The sequence below is a fragment of the Oncorhynchus mykiss genome, chromosome 1, assembly GCF_013265735.2.
Source record: "Oncorhynchus mykiss isolate Arlee chromosome 1, USDA_OmykA_1.1, whole genome shotgun sequence".
Taxonomy (NCBI): Eukaryota; Metazoa; Chordata; class Actinopteri; order Salmoniformes; family Salmonidae; genus Oncorhynchus; species Oncorhynchus mykiss.
In genome coordinates, this window is record NC_048565.1 from 48,092,804 (window position 1) to 48,111,306 (window position 18,503).

At 41.3% G+C, this 18,503-nt stretch overlaps 1 protein-coding gene across 1 annotated transcript in view; it reads right to left on the reverse strand.

Annotated features, from left to right (window-relative positions):
* The window catches only part of LOC110524212 (terminal nucleotidyltransferase 4B), a 51,528-nt gene that overhangs the window by 20,975 nt on the left and 12,050 nt on the right, over nucleotides 1-18,503 (reverse strand). Inside the window, exon 2 of the mRNA XM_021603662.2 lies at nucleotides 10,999-11,122. Within this exon, the coding sequence (XP_021459337.2) occupies nucleotides 10,999-11,122 (124 nt within the window). The remainder of the gene's footprint in view (nucleotides 1-10,998; nucleotides 11,123-18,503) is intronic.

Genomic DNA, 18,503 nt, shown 5'->3' on the forward strand with positions numbered 1-18,503 from the left:
ATCTGCACCAAAAACTACAACTAGCATTTAGTCTTACATATGATAAGAAAAGACAAACAAGTGATATAATATTAATAAAACAAGAACTTTATTGAAAGAATAATCTTAGCGGAATACATTATCTCATTCAAACCTGAAAATGAAGGCATTTAAAACCGCTATCATAACCATACAACATTCATTTCAGGGCTACTTTCATCAGAATTGAACTGGAATGACAAAATGTGAACAAATAAGGCATTTAACAATAATTATTAGCTTTTACAACTTCCATTTCTACATTCAACTAGCATTTAATCTATTACACATAGTCAGTACAGGAACAATTCCAAAAACGCAACATTATTTTACACTCATTACAATTTACAAGTCCTTTACATCCCCAAGGCCATTAGAATCATGAATGAAACATAGAGGTTGGTATGCAGGATGTCTGAGAAAAGAAAGGGAAAATATCCAAGGAAGAAAGGACATGCAGGAAAAGGAATTACTAGTGAACATCTGGGCTACATCAGAGTCCCTTTACTAGTGAACATCTGGGCTACATCAGAGTCCCTTTACTAGTGAACATCTGGGCTACATCCGAGTCCCTTTACTAGTGAACATCTGGGCTACATCCGAGTCCCTTTACTAGTGAACATCTGGGCTACATCTGAGTCCCTTTACTAGTGAACATCTGGGCTACATCCGAGTCCCTTTACTAGTGAACATCTGGGCTACATCCGAGTCCCTTTACTAGTGAACATCTGGGCTACATCCGAGTCCCTTTACTAGTGAACATCTGGGCTACATCCGAGTCCCTTTATTAGTGAACATCTGGGCTACATCCGAGTCCCTTTACTAGTGAACATCTGGGCTACATCCGAGTCCCTTTACTAGTGCCTATTTCTGCTATGAGTCGAACTCAGATGAGTGCCACAACCTAAAACAATGTCGGTCCTCCACGATGCAAAATCATATGCCACACAAACAAACCGGGTCCTGTTCTCTTTTATCTTTCCTGTGACACAGGAAACACAGCGAGCAATTTATAGAGGGCGCCTGTAGACTGGGCACGTGCTGTGTGTGAAAAGATGAGCTTACAGTTTTCACAGACAAAGGTCTGTCAAAAGATACCGGTCATTAACACAATTACCTCCTAACTGGTGAGAAAGCGTCTCTGAATGTAATCTGGCAGTAACCAATTTGCTAATTTTCCTTGCCAGGTGCTGCGTGATTACGCTGCCATTCCTGGAACAAAAGTTAACTGTTGATAACTGCAAAAACAATGGAGGAGTTGATCAACGGATCAAATTTCAACTTATCAAACCTGTCAACCCCACCCATATGTCTGTTGTAATCGTGGATTACAGGCGGCTGGCGGACCACCTTCCTATACTTGAGTGGAATCATTTGCACTGGGAAAAATTGGGAAGGCAAGTAACAGTATGTGTGTCTCTCTACTGCATGGCAAATTCATTGCCCCCTATCCTACGCCAACACATATCCCCATATGTAAACCTTTAAAACCTGATGTGTAGCCTGTGTCAGATGAAGCAATGACGCTTCATTTAAATCCCCACCTAGTTGGCCACCCTTTCAAATACTGCTTGAATCCTGATCGCCCCTTTGAACATGCACTCATCTAGGTCTACACTTCGCTTTGGCTGATACAGCTTTTTACAGGTCTGTTTCAGGTGGTCCAGGAAGGACCGCAGTTTTCTAAGCCTATCTGCATTATCCTCAGTGGCAGGATCCACAACGTGTAAAGCAGCCAACAGAGCTTTGAAGCGATTACGCAACATTAAAGCTCTAGCCCAAGAGAGCCCCGAAGAGACTTTGCACCCCAGTACCGATGAAGGTCCGGCAGTTCGGTAAATCCCATGTAAACGAGCAGTCCAAGAAACCGGTAGAATACTGTAGGTGTAACCTCAAGCCATGCTTTGACGGAATCACCATACGACGGGCACTCCCAAAACAAGACCCCAACCTTGACTATTTGGGAACCCACAAACCACCACCACCAACGCCTGCATGAACGCCTGCATGAAGATAGATTTATCAGGCCCGATAATAGATAACAATAACACATCTATAGTTACCTTCCAGTTGAAGAGCTTGGCTGAGAGGCCTGGAGCTGGTGGCTCCACTTCCTCTGGCTTCTTGATCTCATTCTCTTCAGCCTCGTCTTCTCCAAGTAGCTCAGCATCATAGGATATATTCCTTTAAGAAGGCCATGGCTTCATTGTCGTCCTCATCCTACAGGACTTGCGCGGCAATGACCCGCAGCTCATTTGCCATCAGTGTCCTCCTCATAGACAGGGACTGCATTATTCGATGGTACTGGTCCCCTCTGTCCATTTCTAAAACTCCAAGACAAACAAGGAAAATGTACATTTCAAAATGTAAAATCAGTGACAACCCCGCCGAAGAATAGCTTAAGATTGACAAAGTTATATTCAGAATACACTTCAGTACATAAAAATGGGAATCATGAATGAAAGTGATTAGTGTATCCACAAGTTATCAAATCACAAGGACAACTGGGAACTCAAATCATGACGTCAGTGATCTGCAGGTCGGAAAGTCGGGGCTCTAAAAAGAAGCTAGAGTTCTTGAGTTGAAATTCCGAGTTGGATGACGGTTCAAAAATACTTTTCCCCCAGTCGGTGCTCGTTTTTTCCCCAGTTATCGTTGAACGAACTGAAGTCGGAAGTCAGAGATTTCCAATTTCCCCAGTTGTTTTGAATGCATTAAAACGGCAATGGAAGGCAGGCTTCATCAGTACGTCACACACCACTTTGCAATAAGCAATGTTTGAAACTTGAACGTTTTAATACATGTGAGGCAAACATTCTGATCTGTTGCAGACTTGCTTTTTAAAGTTGTTATTTTACTTAATGTACTGTAGCCTAGGCCTACAGGTTGTACAACTGTCCCAGAGTCTGTTTGGAAAAGGCCATTTATTTCTCAACAAGCTGACCAATCGAATAGGTAGCCTAAACTTCTCTACAATAGATTGACATAAGCTAGTGATTTTGCTATTCGTTCCTTGTCTTGTTGGCTGAGGAAAAGTAAATGTGGACAGTTATTCTAACATGTCCAAAGTGCACATCAGAATTTGTTATGTTAATATAAATAATTACCATATTCTAAATGTGATGTGATTTCTGTCAGTCTGAGCACTGTGGGTGGACGCCCTAATCAGGTTACGCACCCAACATTTATGAGTCCGGTAAATTTCTCAAACGTCATCAGGGGATGACTACATGGCTTTGGGGATATAACTAGCTACTCATTCCAAAATCATGTGTATTAATATAGAGTTGGTCCCCCCTTTGCTGCTATAACAGTCTCCACTTTTCTGGGAAGGCGTTCCATTAGATTTTGGAAGATTGCTGTGGGGACTTGCTTCTATTCAGCCACAAGAGCATTAGTGAGGTTGGGCACTGATGTTGTGCGATTAGGCCTGGCTCACAGTCCGTATTCCAAATGTGTTCGATGGGGTTGAGGTCAGGGCTCTGTGCAGGCTAGTCAAGTTCTTCCAAACTTATCGACACACCATTTCTGTATGGACCTCGCTTTGTGCACAGTGACATTGTCACGCTGAAACAGGAAAGGGTCTTCCCTCCAAGTTGAAAGCACAGAATCATCTAGAATGCCATTGTATGCTGTAGCATTAAGGTTTCCCTTCACTGGAACTAAGGGGCCTAGCCTGAACCATGTAAAACAGCCCCAGATCATTATTCCTCCTCCAGAAAAATGTAGTTGGCACTATGCATTAGGGCAGGTAGCGTTCTCTCGTCGGACTGCCAGATGGTGAAGTGTGATTCATCACTTCAGAAAACACGTTTCCACTGTTCCAAAGTCCAATGATCTTAGGCTGAAGCTCCCGATGAAGTTCTTGTGCTGACGTTGCTTCCACAGGCATTTTGGAACTCGGTAGTGAGTGTTGCAACCGAGGAGACGATTGTTACACGCTACGCGCTTCAAAATTCGGCGGTCCTGTTCTGTGACCTTGTGTGGCCTACCACTTCACGGCTGAGCCGTTGTGGTTCCTAGACATTTCCACTTCACAACAGCACTTACAGTTGACTGGGGCAGCTCTAGCAGGGCAGAAAGGTGGCATCCTATGACGATGCCACATTGAAAGTCACTGAGCTCTTCAGTAAGGCCATTCTACTGCCAATGTTTGTCTATGGAGCCAGCCAGCCGGCCGGAACGTTTTAGGACCCCTTGACCTTTTCCACGTTTTGTTACGTTACAGCCTCATTCTGAAATGCATTATATTTACTATTTTCCCCAGTCCATGCTGCTGAAAAACATCCACATAGCATGATGCTGCCATCACAATGCTTCACCATAAGGATGGTGCCATGTTTCCTCCAGACTAGAGCTGTGGCGGTCACAAAATTCTGTCAGCCGGTGATTGTCAAGCAAATAACTGCCGGCCTCACGGTAATTGACAATTAACAAACACATTTAGCATCTCCTGGCTTCCACACAGTCTACAAGCCACTGATGCAAACCTTTGGAACATCCACCATTTAAATAAATAAAAAATGTAAAAAATAATCCATGTAATATAGCCTACACCTTCACAATAAATTCATTATTTTTAGACCGGTCTAAAGAAGCATGATATGAAGAAAATGTAGTCTAGAATAGCATACTCTAAGTTGTCCTTATGTTAGGTCCTGATCTGGCTATGCCAAATGGCTGTGGGCTAAATTAGTTCATTATTTTATAGTATGAAGAATACAATTGAACAAAGCTGATTAAATATAATTTCTCTCTCCAACGATTTGAGGGTGTGCGCACATGCAACCATTCTGTGTTGAGCGGTTAAAATAGGTATTAATGTAACTGCAGTTCTATAAACGTTGGGCTATATGTTTTGATTTTAATACAATGTAAGGCTGCATGATGCGACTAATGATTATCTGAAAAAAGTTGCTTGAAAGGCATGAGCTCTGCGCAGGCTCTACACACTTCATTCGTCTCTCATTTACAAATTTGACAAGCACTTGATAGTGGCCGTAATGCACACTAAAACAATCCATGCCCTTGGCCCGGAGTGCTGCATTGTGCCCTTCTCCACGAGTGCTGCGCGCTCCTAATCACCTCTCACGGACATGATTCTGAAGAATTTGCAAAAAAAATGGCAGTTTCTTATGCTGGGCATCATTCACAAGTGATAATATAGAATTCACAAGCGATTGGCTAATATTGTCACCCATCAGACTATTCTTGATTTAATCTTGTCGCTACATATACTACTTTATAGATATGTGCCAGCCAGGTAGGCTATACTCCTGTTGTAAAAATAAACAACGTGCTTAATATTAGGAAAGTTGAGAATGCCAGTACATACATACAGTGCCTTCGGAAAGCATTCAGACCCTTTGACTTTTTCCACTTTGTTACGTTTCAGCCTTATTCTAAAATGTATTAAATAAAAATCAATCCTCAGTAATCTACACATAATGACAAAGCAAACACAGGTTAAGAAAGTTTAGCAAATGTATATAAAAAAAAATAAAACAGGAATACCTTATTAACATAAGTAATCAGACCCTTTGCTATAAGACTCAAAATTGAACTCAGGTGCATCCTGTTTTCATTGACCATCCTGGAGATGTTTCTACAACTTGGAGTAAACCTGTGGTAAATTCAATTGATTGGACATGATTTGGTAAGCCACACACCTGTCTATATAAAGGTCCCACAGTTGATAGTGCATGTCAGAGCAAAAACCAAGCCATGAGGTTGAAGGAATTGTCCGTAGAGCTCCGAGACAGGATTGTGTCGAGACACAGATCTGAGGATGGGCACCAAAAGATTTCTGCAGCATTGAAGGTCCCCAAGAACACAGTGAACTCCATTCTTAAATGGAATAAGTTTGGAACCACCAAGACTCTTCCTAGAGCTGGCCGCCCGGCCAACCTGAGCAGTCGTGGGAGAAGGGCCTTGGTCAGGGAGGTGACCAAGAACCCGATGGTCACTCTGACAGAGCTCCAGAGTTCCTCTGTGGAGATGGGAGAACCTTCCTGAAGGACAACCATCTTTGCAGCACTCCACCAATCAGGCCTTTATGGTAGAGTGGCCAGACAGAAGCCACTCCTCAGTAAAAAGGCACATGACAGCCTGCTTGGAGTTTGCCAAAAGGCACCTAAAGACTCTCAGGCCATGAGAAACAAGATTCTCTTGTCTGATGAATCCAAGACTGAACCCTTTAGCCTGAATTACATGTGTCACGTCTAGAGGAAACCTGGCACCATCTCTATGGTGAAGCATGGTAGTGGCAGCATCATGCTGTGGGGATGTTTGTCAGTGGCAGAGACTGGGGGACTAGTCAGGATCGAGGCAAAGATGAATGGAGCAAAGAACAGAGAGATCCTGGATGAAAACCTGCTCCAGAGCGCTCAGTACCTCAGACTGGGGTGAAGGTTAAACTTTCCAACAGGACAACTACCGTAAGCACACAGCCAAGATAACACAGGAGTGACTTCGGGACAAGTCACATCACGTCCTTCAGTGGCCCAGCCAGAGTCCGGACTTGAACCCGATCATACATCTCTGGGAGAGACCTGAAAATAGCTGTGCAGCAATGCACCTCATTCAACCTGACAGAGCTTGAGAGGATCTGCAGAGAACAATAGGATAAACTCCACAAATACAGGTGTGCCAAGCTTTTAGCGTCATACCCAAGAAGACTTGATGCTGTGATCTCAGCCAAAGATGCTTCAAAGTACTAAATAAAGGGTCTGAATACTTGTGTAAAATGTGATTGTTTTTCTTTTTATAAATTAGCCAACATTTCTCAAAAAAACTTGTTTTTGCATCGTCATTATGGGGTATTGTGTGTAGATTGATGAGAAAAACAACAAGTTAATACATTTTAGAATAAGGCTGTAACGTAACAAAGTGTGGAAAAAGTCAAGGGGTCTGAATACTTTCCGAAAACACTGTACATTCATTCTCAGCACCCTTCTCTTGTTTGGCTGGCTAGCTATGGTCAAAATATAAAATCACTAGCCAGTTAACGTAAACTCGTACATCGCCTTGGTCCGTACAATTGCCCTTATTTTAGCACCCCAAAAACATAATACTTCCAAGATCAACTGTAATGTCAATAGCATTGTAAAGCACAATTTCTCCCCTTTCCAACAGAATCAATTACATGACCTAAACGCTCCCCGTTTCTGCATAATTCAAGCAGGCAATGAGCCCAGTCAGGTCTTTTTTTAAATGTCGAGTGGGGAAGCGAAACTAATGCGTGATAGTGAGAAGGAGAGATGTGTGGGAAAATTCCTTTTTTTCACTCGATCTGTCCAACTTATCACCTTATCGCCTCTAAAATGTAAATAAAACACTATAAAGAGTTTATATAATATGTCATTACATACCTATTTGAATGTTTGTGTCGAATTTGAATCGGTTTGTTAGGGCGGTGCTAAAGTGATCTTCGAAGTAATGAGAAATGCATTTTTATTTTGTACAGTTATCAAAGAAAACATGAACATCAAGAAGGCAAGAGGAGAGAGAAATCAAGTACTGTTAGCATACCTTGCTCCATTCCATCTTGAGTGACTGACTAGACCAACACAGGCTAACTAGTCATCATAGTTATAGCTAGATTGCTAGTTTGCCACCTCGTTTGAGGATATGTTTTAAAAGCTTTGATTCACTTAAAGCTTTTCATGTACTTCAAAAATTGTCATCGTCATTGAGCGGATATTAACTTTTACCTCAGCTAGAAATAGTCAACTCACTTTCAAGCGGATTTTACTTTTCAAGTCTACTCAGCTTGGTAGATAGTTAGCTCACCAGGCGTCAAAAGCTCATTTTGCAGACGAACATCTTATCAATCGGAAAAAGTACTCTAAAATGCAAATATTATTATTACCAACATAAAACAAATTATATACAGTTTCTTACCTTGATATTGTTGTCCAAATCGGCATGGTGGCGCTGCCAAAGTTCATACCCTATCCGATTGAGTGGGGGAGAAACGTCTCCCTGCGCCAGCAGCGTCAAATGAGCCATTTTCGTGTTGAGTTTTACCTTGAGAGAAAGCCTAATCCCCGCCCCTGAACCACTAAACCAGTCATATATCGTTGATGCAGACATTGTAACCTATCAAAAGAGGGGTTTTATGTACACCTACTCATTCCAAGTTTTCATTATTTTTACTATTTTATACATTGCAGAATAATAGTGAAGACATCAAAACTATGAAATAACACATATGGAATCATGTAGTAACCAAAAAATTGTTAAACAAATAAAAATATATTTCAAATAGCCACCCTTTGCCTTGACAGTTTGGACACTCTTGGCATTCTCTCAACCAGCTTCAAGAGGTAGTCACAAATTGCAGTTCAACTAACCTGCCTTGTTAAAAGTTAATTTGGGGAATTTCGTAGAGGTTAATGCATTTGAGCCATTCAGTTGTGTTGTTACAAGGTAGGAGATAGGTACAGAAGAAAGCCCTATTGGCTAAAAGACTTTATCCACATTATGGCAAGAACAGCGCAAATAAGCAAAGAGAAACGACAGTCTATCATTACTTTAAGACATGAAGGTCAGTCAATGCGGAACCTTTCAAGAACTTTGAAAGTTTATTCAAGTGCAGTCGCAAAAACCATCAATTGCTATGATGAAACTGGCTCTCATGAGGACCGCCACATGAAAGGAAGACCCATTGCTACCTCTGCTACAGAGGAGAAGTTCATTAATTAGAGTTACCAGCCTCAGAAATCGGCAATTAACTGCACCTCAGATTGCAGCCCAAATAAATGTTTCAGAGTTCAAGTAACAGACACATCTCAACATCAACTGTTCAGAGGAGACTGCGTGAATCAGGGTGGCGTGAATCAAAAACCACTACTAAAGGAAACACGAGCAATGGATATTAGACCGGTGGAAATCTGTCCTTTGGACTGATGAGTCCAAATCTGAGATTTTTGGTTCCAACCGCCGTGTCTTTGTGAGATGCAGAGTAGGTGAGCGGATGATCTCCGCATGTATGGTTCACACCTTGAAGCATGGAGGAGGATGTGTGATGGTGCTTTGCTGGTGACACAAATTTATTTAGAATTCAAGGAACACTTAACCAGCATAACTACCACAGCGATATGCCATCCCATCTGGTTTGCGCTTAGTGGGACTATCATTTGTTTTTCAACAGGACAATGACCCAACAGACCGCCAGGCTGTGTAAGGGCTATTTTACCAAGAAGGAGGGTGATGGAGTGCTGCATCAGATGACCTGGCTTCCACAATCACCCGACCTCAATCAAATTAAGATTGATTGGGATGAGTTGGACCGCAGAGTCAAGGAAAATAAGCCAACAAGTGCTTAGCATATGTGGGAACTCCTTCAAGACTGTTGGAAAAGCATTCTAGTCACTACACCCCCATATGCCATGTCTCAAAATATGCCGGCAGATGAATTAAAAGTACGTTTACATTGTAATACTTCTGACAACCAACTTCCTACCTCTGCCCACAACTTCCGGACTTTATAGCACTCCCAGAAAGCATGACCTATTGAGTCATTCTTACTTTGATACTTAATACATGACTCTGCCGTTATGCTGTAGAATTTGTATAATACATTCTATACATTATGGTTATACTGGATTAACATACATTTTTGCTAACTGTTATTTTGTTAGCTATGCACCAACTTTCCCTCCATCTTGTGCCAACAGTTTTTAAAATTTGGGGTTCCAATATTATCATTTTTTTATATTGTCATGGAAATGAATGTATTTCCTGTTAGTACGTTTTGTACTACTTCTATGCCTTTAGTTTTCCATGTGGACCAATTTATTGGTGAATTCTGAAAAGCTATCCAAGGATTGTTCCATAAGGTTGTGTTTTTAGGGAGTGACATTGACAACCATTGAAAACATGTTTCCGATTTTTTAATGGACGGGCTGGAAAGGGTCAAATGTTTTGAGCTAGTAATATGTCAATATTTATCTTTAGAAATTAGCTATGAAAACATAGGCTATTAATATAACACAGCTTTGGATTTCACCAGTTTCAGAGCGAATGGTTTTGACCGTTTGGAACTTTGAGGAGAGCTGCTTGCTTCTCCCGTTCCGACCAGTCCTGCTTGCAAAAAATGATTGCTGTCCTTGTTATGAAATTCCACCTTTACACGGTTCATGTAAACGTTACCAAATGCAATGACTCTTTAAAGCAGAACTACCAAAAATATTTTGTACGGTGAACCTGACAATCGAAAAGCCCCAATCAGCAGTTAGATGTTCAATCAGCAAGATGTGAGTTGTGTTCATTCCGGTAGTCTACACATCTCTGCCGGTAAAACACAATTTTCCACAGCGCATTTGGTAACATTGGCCCAACAACTTACATGGGGTTGCCCTTCAATTAATAAAGCCTATTTTTAATATTACAAAAGCCATTTTTACAAACATCTGAATGCTGAAGGTGCCACACAGATGTCGCCTATAAATTTAAAACAGGGATAGGGTAGGCCTTCCTCTCCTTGGTGCGAGCAGCTGCGTTTCTCGCACTGTGCGCACAGTTCTCATCTGACTTGTAGATTAATGTCATACGGTGTTAACATGCATAAAAATGTGATAGGCTGAAGGAGAGGACGCATGAATTCAAATCACAACAGATTAAAAGTATTTCGTAATAAGGCAGAGAGAAAAAAATAAAAAACATTTGCGAACCTGCGATTCCTAATGTTTTAATTTGGTTTTCTTACCGATCCATGCTTCATTTGGATCATTTTAGGCTCCCGCGGACCGATGCACTCGCATTTTAAACATTTGAACCGGGGACCAATGCGTTCTGGTGACTCGTTGCATCCCTAACAGCAACCAGAAGCTACAACATTATCATACTGGAATCCATTGGTGTCCAAATGTAAATCAGAATTACTACACCATTTCAAAGCCGATAAATAACTGGACAAGGAAGTCAACGGTCAAGGGGGTTTTACATGTTTTACGACAGTGAAAGGGATTGACTTACGTCAGCAGTGGGCCAAAGGTCCTTAATAACCCGCTCTATCCTCTCCACCACCTCCCTCCTCATCCTCTCCTCCTCCGGCCGTGGAGACATGTAGGCATAGAAATCCTGGATCTCCTCATGGAGCCTACAAAGTCAGACACACACACCGTGGTTAGAACACGTGTGAAATCCCTAAATAGTAATGCAGTCAGGGGTTCCCTGGCAAAGCCATGAAACTGAAAAAACAAACAACCTACAAACTTTTCATACAATTCATTCATTTACATCTGTTTATATAAAGTCTATAGAGTATTGAGAAACAGGTAGGCCAGACACCCATTACATTTGATAGGTTTCTGTTATAGCCAACAAATCCCATAGCACTACAGTATGTAGCCTAGAAGTGGCCTTCAGTCTGTCAGTGTGCTATGAAGCCTGTGATTACAGAGCAGGGAGTTACTATAAATACACTCTAGTGGACACATATGCAACTATACTAAAAGAGCAGCAGTGCGTATTCCCAGGAGGACATGTAATGTGCGCCAGCCCAGCCAGCTGCTTTTCAATATGTCATCCAGAGTAATAAAGCACTTTAGAACAACCCTCTTCTGCATGGTGTACAAGAAACGGTTATCTGCTGCATTACGCTAGGCCGAGGGTCTCCAACCTTTTCTAGCATGAGAGCTACTTTACATTTCTTACAAATAGGCAGATTCTTATCCTTTCCCTTGCAACTCTTCCCCAGGTCCTTTGTGTACACTGTTGTTTTCTGTCAATATATCCGGTAAAATAATGGTTAATAAACAAAAAATCGGAGATTTCCCCCACAAAATCTGTCATTTTTTGTTTTCGCACTTTCAAAATTACAATTGTTAATAAAGAAACAATGGAATTGGAATGTTGAGTCCATGTCAATGCTTAAATCACATCAACACACAATTTGTTTTACATCTGGTATTTTGTTTTCTTAGATTTGGCACTTTAATTGCATATCTAGCGAGTGAGTAATGTGTCAGTCTAGCGATGGTTCTGAGCTTCTGCTGCTCATTTCATGACGAAGTTATCAAACAACAAATAATAGATACAAACGCTACACAGTGCCTTCGGAAAGTATTCAGACCCCTTGACTTTTTTCACATTTTGTTACGTTACAGCCTTATTCTAAAATGTATTAAATTGTTTTTTCTCCTCATCAATCTGCACAAAATACCCCATAATGACAAAGCAAAAACACGTTGAGAAATGTTTGCTAATTTATCCCCCCCCCCCCCCCCCAACAAAAAAAATATATATATGAAATATACATTTACATAAGTACACGGACCCTTTACTCAGTACTTTGTTGAAGCACCTTTGGCAGCGATTACAGCATTAAGTCTTAGGTATGATGCTACAAGCTTGGTACACCTGTATTTGGGGAGTTTCTCTTCTACGCAGATCCTCTCAAGCTCTGTCAGGTTGGATGGGGAGCATTGCTGCACAGCTATTTTCAGATCTCTCCAAAGATGTTTGATCGGGTTCAAGTCCGGACTTTGGCTGGGCCACTCAAAGACTCCTGCGTTGTCTTGGCTGTGTGCTTACGGTCATTGTCCTGTTGGAAGATGAACCTTTGCTCCAGTCTGAGGGCTCTAGAGCAGGTTTTTAATCAAGGATCTCTCTATAATTTGCTCCATTCATCTTTCCCTTGACCCTGACTAGTATCCCACCCCCTGCCGCTGAAAAACATCCCCACAGCATGATGTTGCCACCACCATGCTTCACCGTAGGGATGGTGCAAGGTTTCCTCCAGACGTGACGCTTGGAATTCAGGCCAAAGAGTTCAATCTTGGATTCATCAGACCAAAGAATCCTGTTTCTCATGGTTCGAGAGTCTTTAGATGCTGTCATGTGCCTTTTACCGAGGAGTGGCTTCCGTCTGGCCACTCTTCCATAAAGGCCGGATTGGTGGAGTGCTGCAGAGATGGTTGTCCTTCTGGAAGGTTCTCCCATCTCCTCAGAGGAATTCTGGATCCCTGTCAGAGTGACTGTTATGGATACAGGTATTCTGTGTGTGTATCCTGTGTGTGTGTGTGTGTGTGTGCATGTGTATTTATTTTCTTTCCTTCTCCCCTCCTCACAGGAGGCAATCATCATTCCCCAATCAGTCACCAATCAGTCGCTAATCAGAACACACCTCCTCCTGTTTTCATTACCCTATCACATTCCCTTTCCCTTGGTTTAAAAACCCATTCAGTTGTTTCCTCTGGAGCTCAATCTCTCTGTCAATGCCATCTGTCTGCAGAGCTCTTGTTTGGTTTTTGCATCTACATGTCACTTTGTCCCCACCTGTGAGTATTGGTTTTGTTATGGTGTTTGTATGACGGTGGGAAAAGGGGGTACCAAGATAAGTCGCCCATGGGCATACATTACCCGTAGGAATACTTTGTATAAAAACACTAGTTAGAACTGGGATTACCACCAACTGTATTTTTGGTTAGTTAGTTAGCGGTTGGTGAAGTAGGCTAGTCTAGCTTGGGGGTGTTTTTGGATACTTATTATTTCTTTCCTTGGGTCCAGCTCAGCCCCTTTTCCTGCTCCCCCCATTACCGTGTGTTTTCAAATAAACCATGAGTGTTTGACGGTCATTTAATTGTCTATGGTTATTTCGTTCTCACTCTTTTCCACTATTATAATTTGCATGAGTCATGTTATGGGTCTCGTTACCATCCCCCCCTAGATTGTCAGGCCAAAAGGGATTCGTAACAGTGACCATCGCATCCTTGGTCACCTCCCTGACCAACGCCCTTCTCCCCCGATTACGCCGTTTGGCTGGGCGGCCATTTCTAGGAAGAGTCTTGGTGGTGCCAAACTTTTTCAATTTAAAAATGGAGGCCACTGTGTTCTTGAGGACATTCAATGCCGCAGATATGTTTTTGGTACCCTTCCCCAGATCTGTGCCGAGAGACAAACTTGTCTGAGCTCTACGCACAATTCCATCGACCTCATCGCTTGGTTTTTGCTCTAACATGCACTGTCAACTGTGGGACCTTACATAGACAGGTGTGTGCCTTTCCCTATCATGTCCAATCAATTGAATTTACCACAGGTGGAATCCAATCAAGTTGTAGAAACGTCAAGGATGATCAATGGAAACAGGATGCACCTGAGCTCAATTGAGTCTCATAGCAAAGGGTCCGAATACTTATGTAAATAAGGTAGCTGTATTTGATGTTTAATAGATTTGTAAAAAAGTCTAACGCCGTTTTTGCCTTGCCATTATGGGGTATTGTGTGTAGATTGCAGTATTTTTTTAATATCCATTTTAGAATAAGGCTGTAACGTGACAAAATTTGGAAAAAGTCAAGGGGTCTGAATACTTTCTGAAGGCATTATACTTACTCATGATATGCACTACATGACCAAAAGTATGTGAACACCTGCTCGTCAAACATCTCATTCCAAAATCATGGGCATTAATACCCAATCAACCCGGTGGGTTCGGGCCTATTACGTTTGAGACTCTGCATCGACTTGGAATACTTCATACAGGCTGAGTTCTTCCCGAGTACGGCAGAATCATATTACTCTTGGTTCCGACTAATGGTACTCGGGCCAAGTCCACATCAGCATATCTGGCACAGTTAACATTTTCAATAGTAGGGCCATGAGGTTTTTATTCGGCAGGTGATGGAAGAACAAAAACAAATTAATGTAATAATCTCACGTTGAATTTGCTAGCAAATGTTCAGCCTATAGGCTATCAGATGGAGAAGGCCCCTAGAGAATCTATGATAAAAATAAATGAGATTTTACTACAGATGTTTTTTGGAACCCCACTCACACTAATTATATTAATTTCAGTCATTCAGCCAACGCTGGCCTAATATGAAATGGCATTGACAATTGTTATGCATATGGTGGAGGCCACGTTAATTACAGGACGACTTGGGATACATGATACACAACAGACATCACATCAGTGCCTATTTTTCTATGGTAGGCCCATCTGTAAATGCTGATACATCCTGACAAAATACACCATATGAGTGGACTAGTTTCACTTTCTGGACCTTGTAAACGGTCGAGAATAAACCCATAACTGATCCAAATGGTTTTATAAATCAGGGCTTTATTTCGGCATGAAACACAAAAGGACATTTGAGTGGTTATTCAAAATTAGCCTACATCACTGCAGTTTACAGCCTAGACAAATGGTATACTAACAATAATACATTCCTCATTACACTGGGTTGTTGTAGCCTAGGACATAGAATAATTGTATTTTCAAAAAAATAAATAAAAGTAGGCCAAAATCTTCCATTTGATAATCTGTCACCTTGGCTGAAAGAGTGATGGACCCTACAACCATGCATGCTGAATTACCGCAAATTACTGTAGTCTATAGCCTATTAAAATAGCCAAATAAATAACGACCATAACAGTCAATGGGGGGAAAAAATCATGGCTTTCGAAACGTCATGATTGTGGGTTCACTTCCCGGGGCCATGAACGCATGCATACTGTCGCTTTGGATAAAAGCGTCTGCTTAATGTCACATGTATTATTTTTGCACACCTCGTGTGAGATATCAAACAGTTTCCTGCATGGATCTTTTGACAGTAGTTATGGGTTGCCTGCGCTTTCTGAGAAGACAGAACAAAATATAAACTATCACCAACTGTGTAACTTTGACAGTGTTTCTTTGTCATAACCCAAGTTTGCATGCCACATTTTTGCTGAACGTGAACATAGACAAAGTTTAATTCAAGATTGAGACCTCACATCACCAAGTCAACAATAGGCTACTATTTCCTGTCTGTTTTACAAATCTGTGATTGTAATTTTCAACATAGCAAATAGCAGCATACATGTATCGCAAATTACCCTCATCAATGCTTTCTGAAGTATCCTTAATAGGGAACTAGCATTACCTCTAAAGGAAACAAAAAAACACGATGCAGCAGTGGTGGCCTCTGCTGCTTGAGCCGTCAGCCTTGCAGCTCAAGCCTGCCAAGCCAGCCGGAAAAGATACCAAAAAGTTCAAAATAGGTCATTGCAGCTAGTGTATTTGTAGCAGTGTATTTTGTCGCTGTTGCTAATTAGTTTGACATTGTAGCTAGCTTAATTTCTGGACTGGCCATGGTTTTCAAAGTTTCTTTGTTAATGTTAGCCAACTACCTATCTTAGCTAACTGTTAGAGCCTAGCGAGCTAGCTAAGGCAATATGTTTAGGGTCTAGCCGATGTGATATTAGGTAGCTAATTAAGCTAGCTAGTGTTATTATTTGTAAAACATTGGTAGTCTAGCTAAGACTAGGAAAGCACATGATCTACATAGCTTGCTAACAGTGACAGCTAGCTATCATTTGCTTGCTAGCTAGTTAGCTAACTAGGTCCAGTGAGTTAAAGGACTTGCGCGACCCCAACTGGCAAAGAACGCGCCAAGATTCAATGATAAGTTTATTTAGTTTCATGTGTACTATGGCAGCTAAACGCTGAATTACAGTACCACATAAAATATATGTATACATATTTATATGGTCCCGATGGTTCTGTGTAACATTTGCTACCTGAATTACTTGGAATTAGCTACTGTTGTTGACTAACCCCACTCTATACAAATTTGCGCAACCACGGCATTCAAACGAGACTGCAATAAAAAACTAATGGGACTGTAGCGACTGTGTTGGCATCAAAGTCTGGGGTGTGAACTACGTTTCTATTCAAGCATTGATTGAAATGTAATGGCCCGATAGTATTGGAGAAAAGTTGGAGAAAATAAACCCACCCCTCTGACGCTGTACATTAAATTGTGTAGTGTCATGACGTAATGTACGCATAATGCAACTCATTCTGTGTTGTACAGCCTCTCTCCACCAGGTGTTGCACTTCTCTCGCAGTTTAAAAATAAGAAAGGGACAGGTGGGATACCTAGTCAATTGTACAACTGAATGCATACATTTCTTGCGTCATCACTGCAAGCCATCATGACTCTCAAAAGCTGCTGTTAACTTCTGAAGACAACTTTAGCACTGCCCTAAAAACCTGATTCAAATTCGACACAAACCTTCAAACACAGTTGAAGTCGGAAGTTTACATACACGTAGGTTGCAGTCATAAACTCATTTTTCAACCACTCCACAAGTTTCTTGTTAAACTATAGTTTTGGCATGTTGGCTAAGACATCTACTTTGTGCATGAAACAAGTCATTTTTCCAACAATTGTTTACAGACAGATTTCACTTAATCACAATTCCAGTGGGCCAGAAGTTTACATACACTAAGTTGACTGTGCCTTTAACCTCTAGGGTAGGGGGCACTATTTTCACCTCCGGATGAAAAGCGTGCCCAAAGTAAACTGCCTGCTACTCAGGCCCAGAAGCTAGGATATGCATATAGTAGATTTGGATAGAAAACACTCAAGTTTCTAAAACTGTTAAAATCATGTCCGAGTATAACAGAACTGAAATGGCAGGCGAAAACCTGATAAAAATCCATCCAGGAAGTGGGATTTATTTTATGTTTGTGGATTTCCATTGACTGCCTATACAGATTCCATTGACCTAGGACTCAAATTGCACTTCCTATGGCTTCCACTAGATGTCAGTCTTTAGAAATTGTTTAAGGCTTGTATTCTGAAAAATGAGTGGACACCGCCGTGTCCCAGGGGTTTTTCCATGCGTGCGACCAAGAGCGCGCTTTTCTTGTTTTTCTGTTATATTAACGAAGCTTTTGTCCGGTTGAAATATTAGTGATTGTTATGACTAAAAACTGAGGATTGATTATAAACATCGTTTGACATGTTTCTACGAACTTTACTGATACTTTTCAGATTTTTCGTTTGCTTGTTGTGACTGCCTTTGAGCCTGTGGATTACTGAACAAAACGCACGAACAAAACAGAGGTTTCTGGATATAAAGAGGGACTTCATCGACCAAAACAAACATTTATTGAGCAAATGGGAGTCTTGTGAGTGCAACCATATGAAGATCAAAGGTAAGTGATTAATTTTATCGCTATTTCTTGTGTAACTCCTCTACTTGGCTGGTAACTGTTTGTAATGATTTGTCTGCTGGGCGCTTTTCTGATAATCACATGGTAGGCTTTCGCCATTAAAGTATTTTTGAAATCTGACACCGTGGTTGGATTAACAAGAAGTTAATCTTTAAACCGATGTATAACACTTGCATGTTTTATACATTTTTATAATGAGGATTTCTGTTTTTGAACTTGGCGCTCTGCAATTTCACTGGATGTTGGCCAGGTGGGACGCTACCATCCCACACCCCCTAGAGAGGTTAAACAGCTTGGAAAATTCCAGAAAATGTTGCCATGGCTTTAGAAGCTTCTGATAGGCTAATTGACATCATTTGAGTCAACTGGAGGTGTACCTGTGGATGTACTTCAAGGCCTACCTACTCAGGCCCTCTGTGCTTGACATCATGGGAAAAAATGTTTTCATTTTTTTTTTAAATCAGCTAAGACCTCAGAAAAAAAGTCTGGTTCATCCTGAAGGTACCACGTTCATCAAGTACGCTCAGGAAGGAGA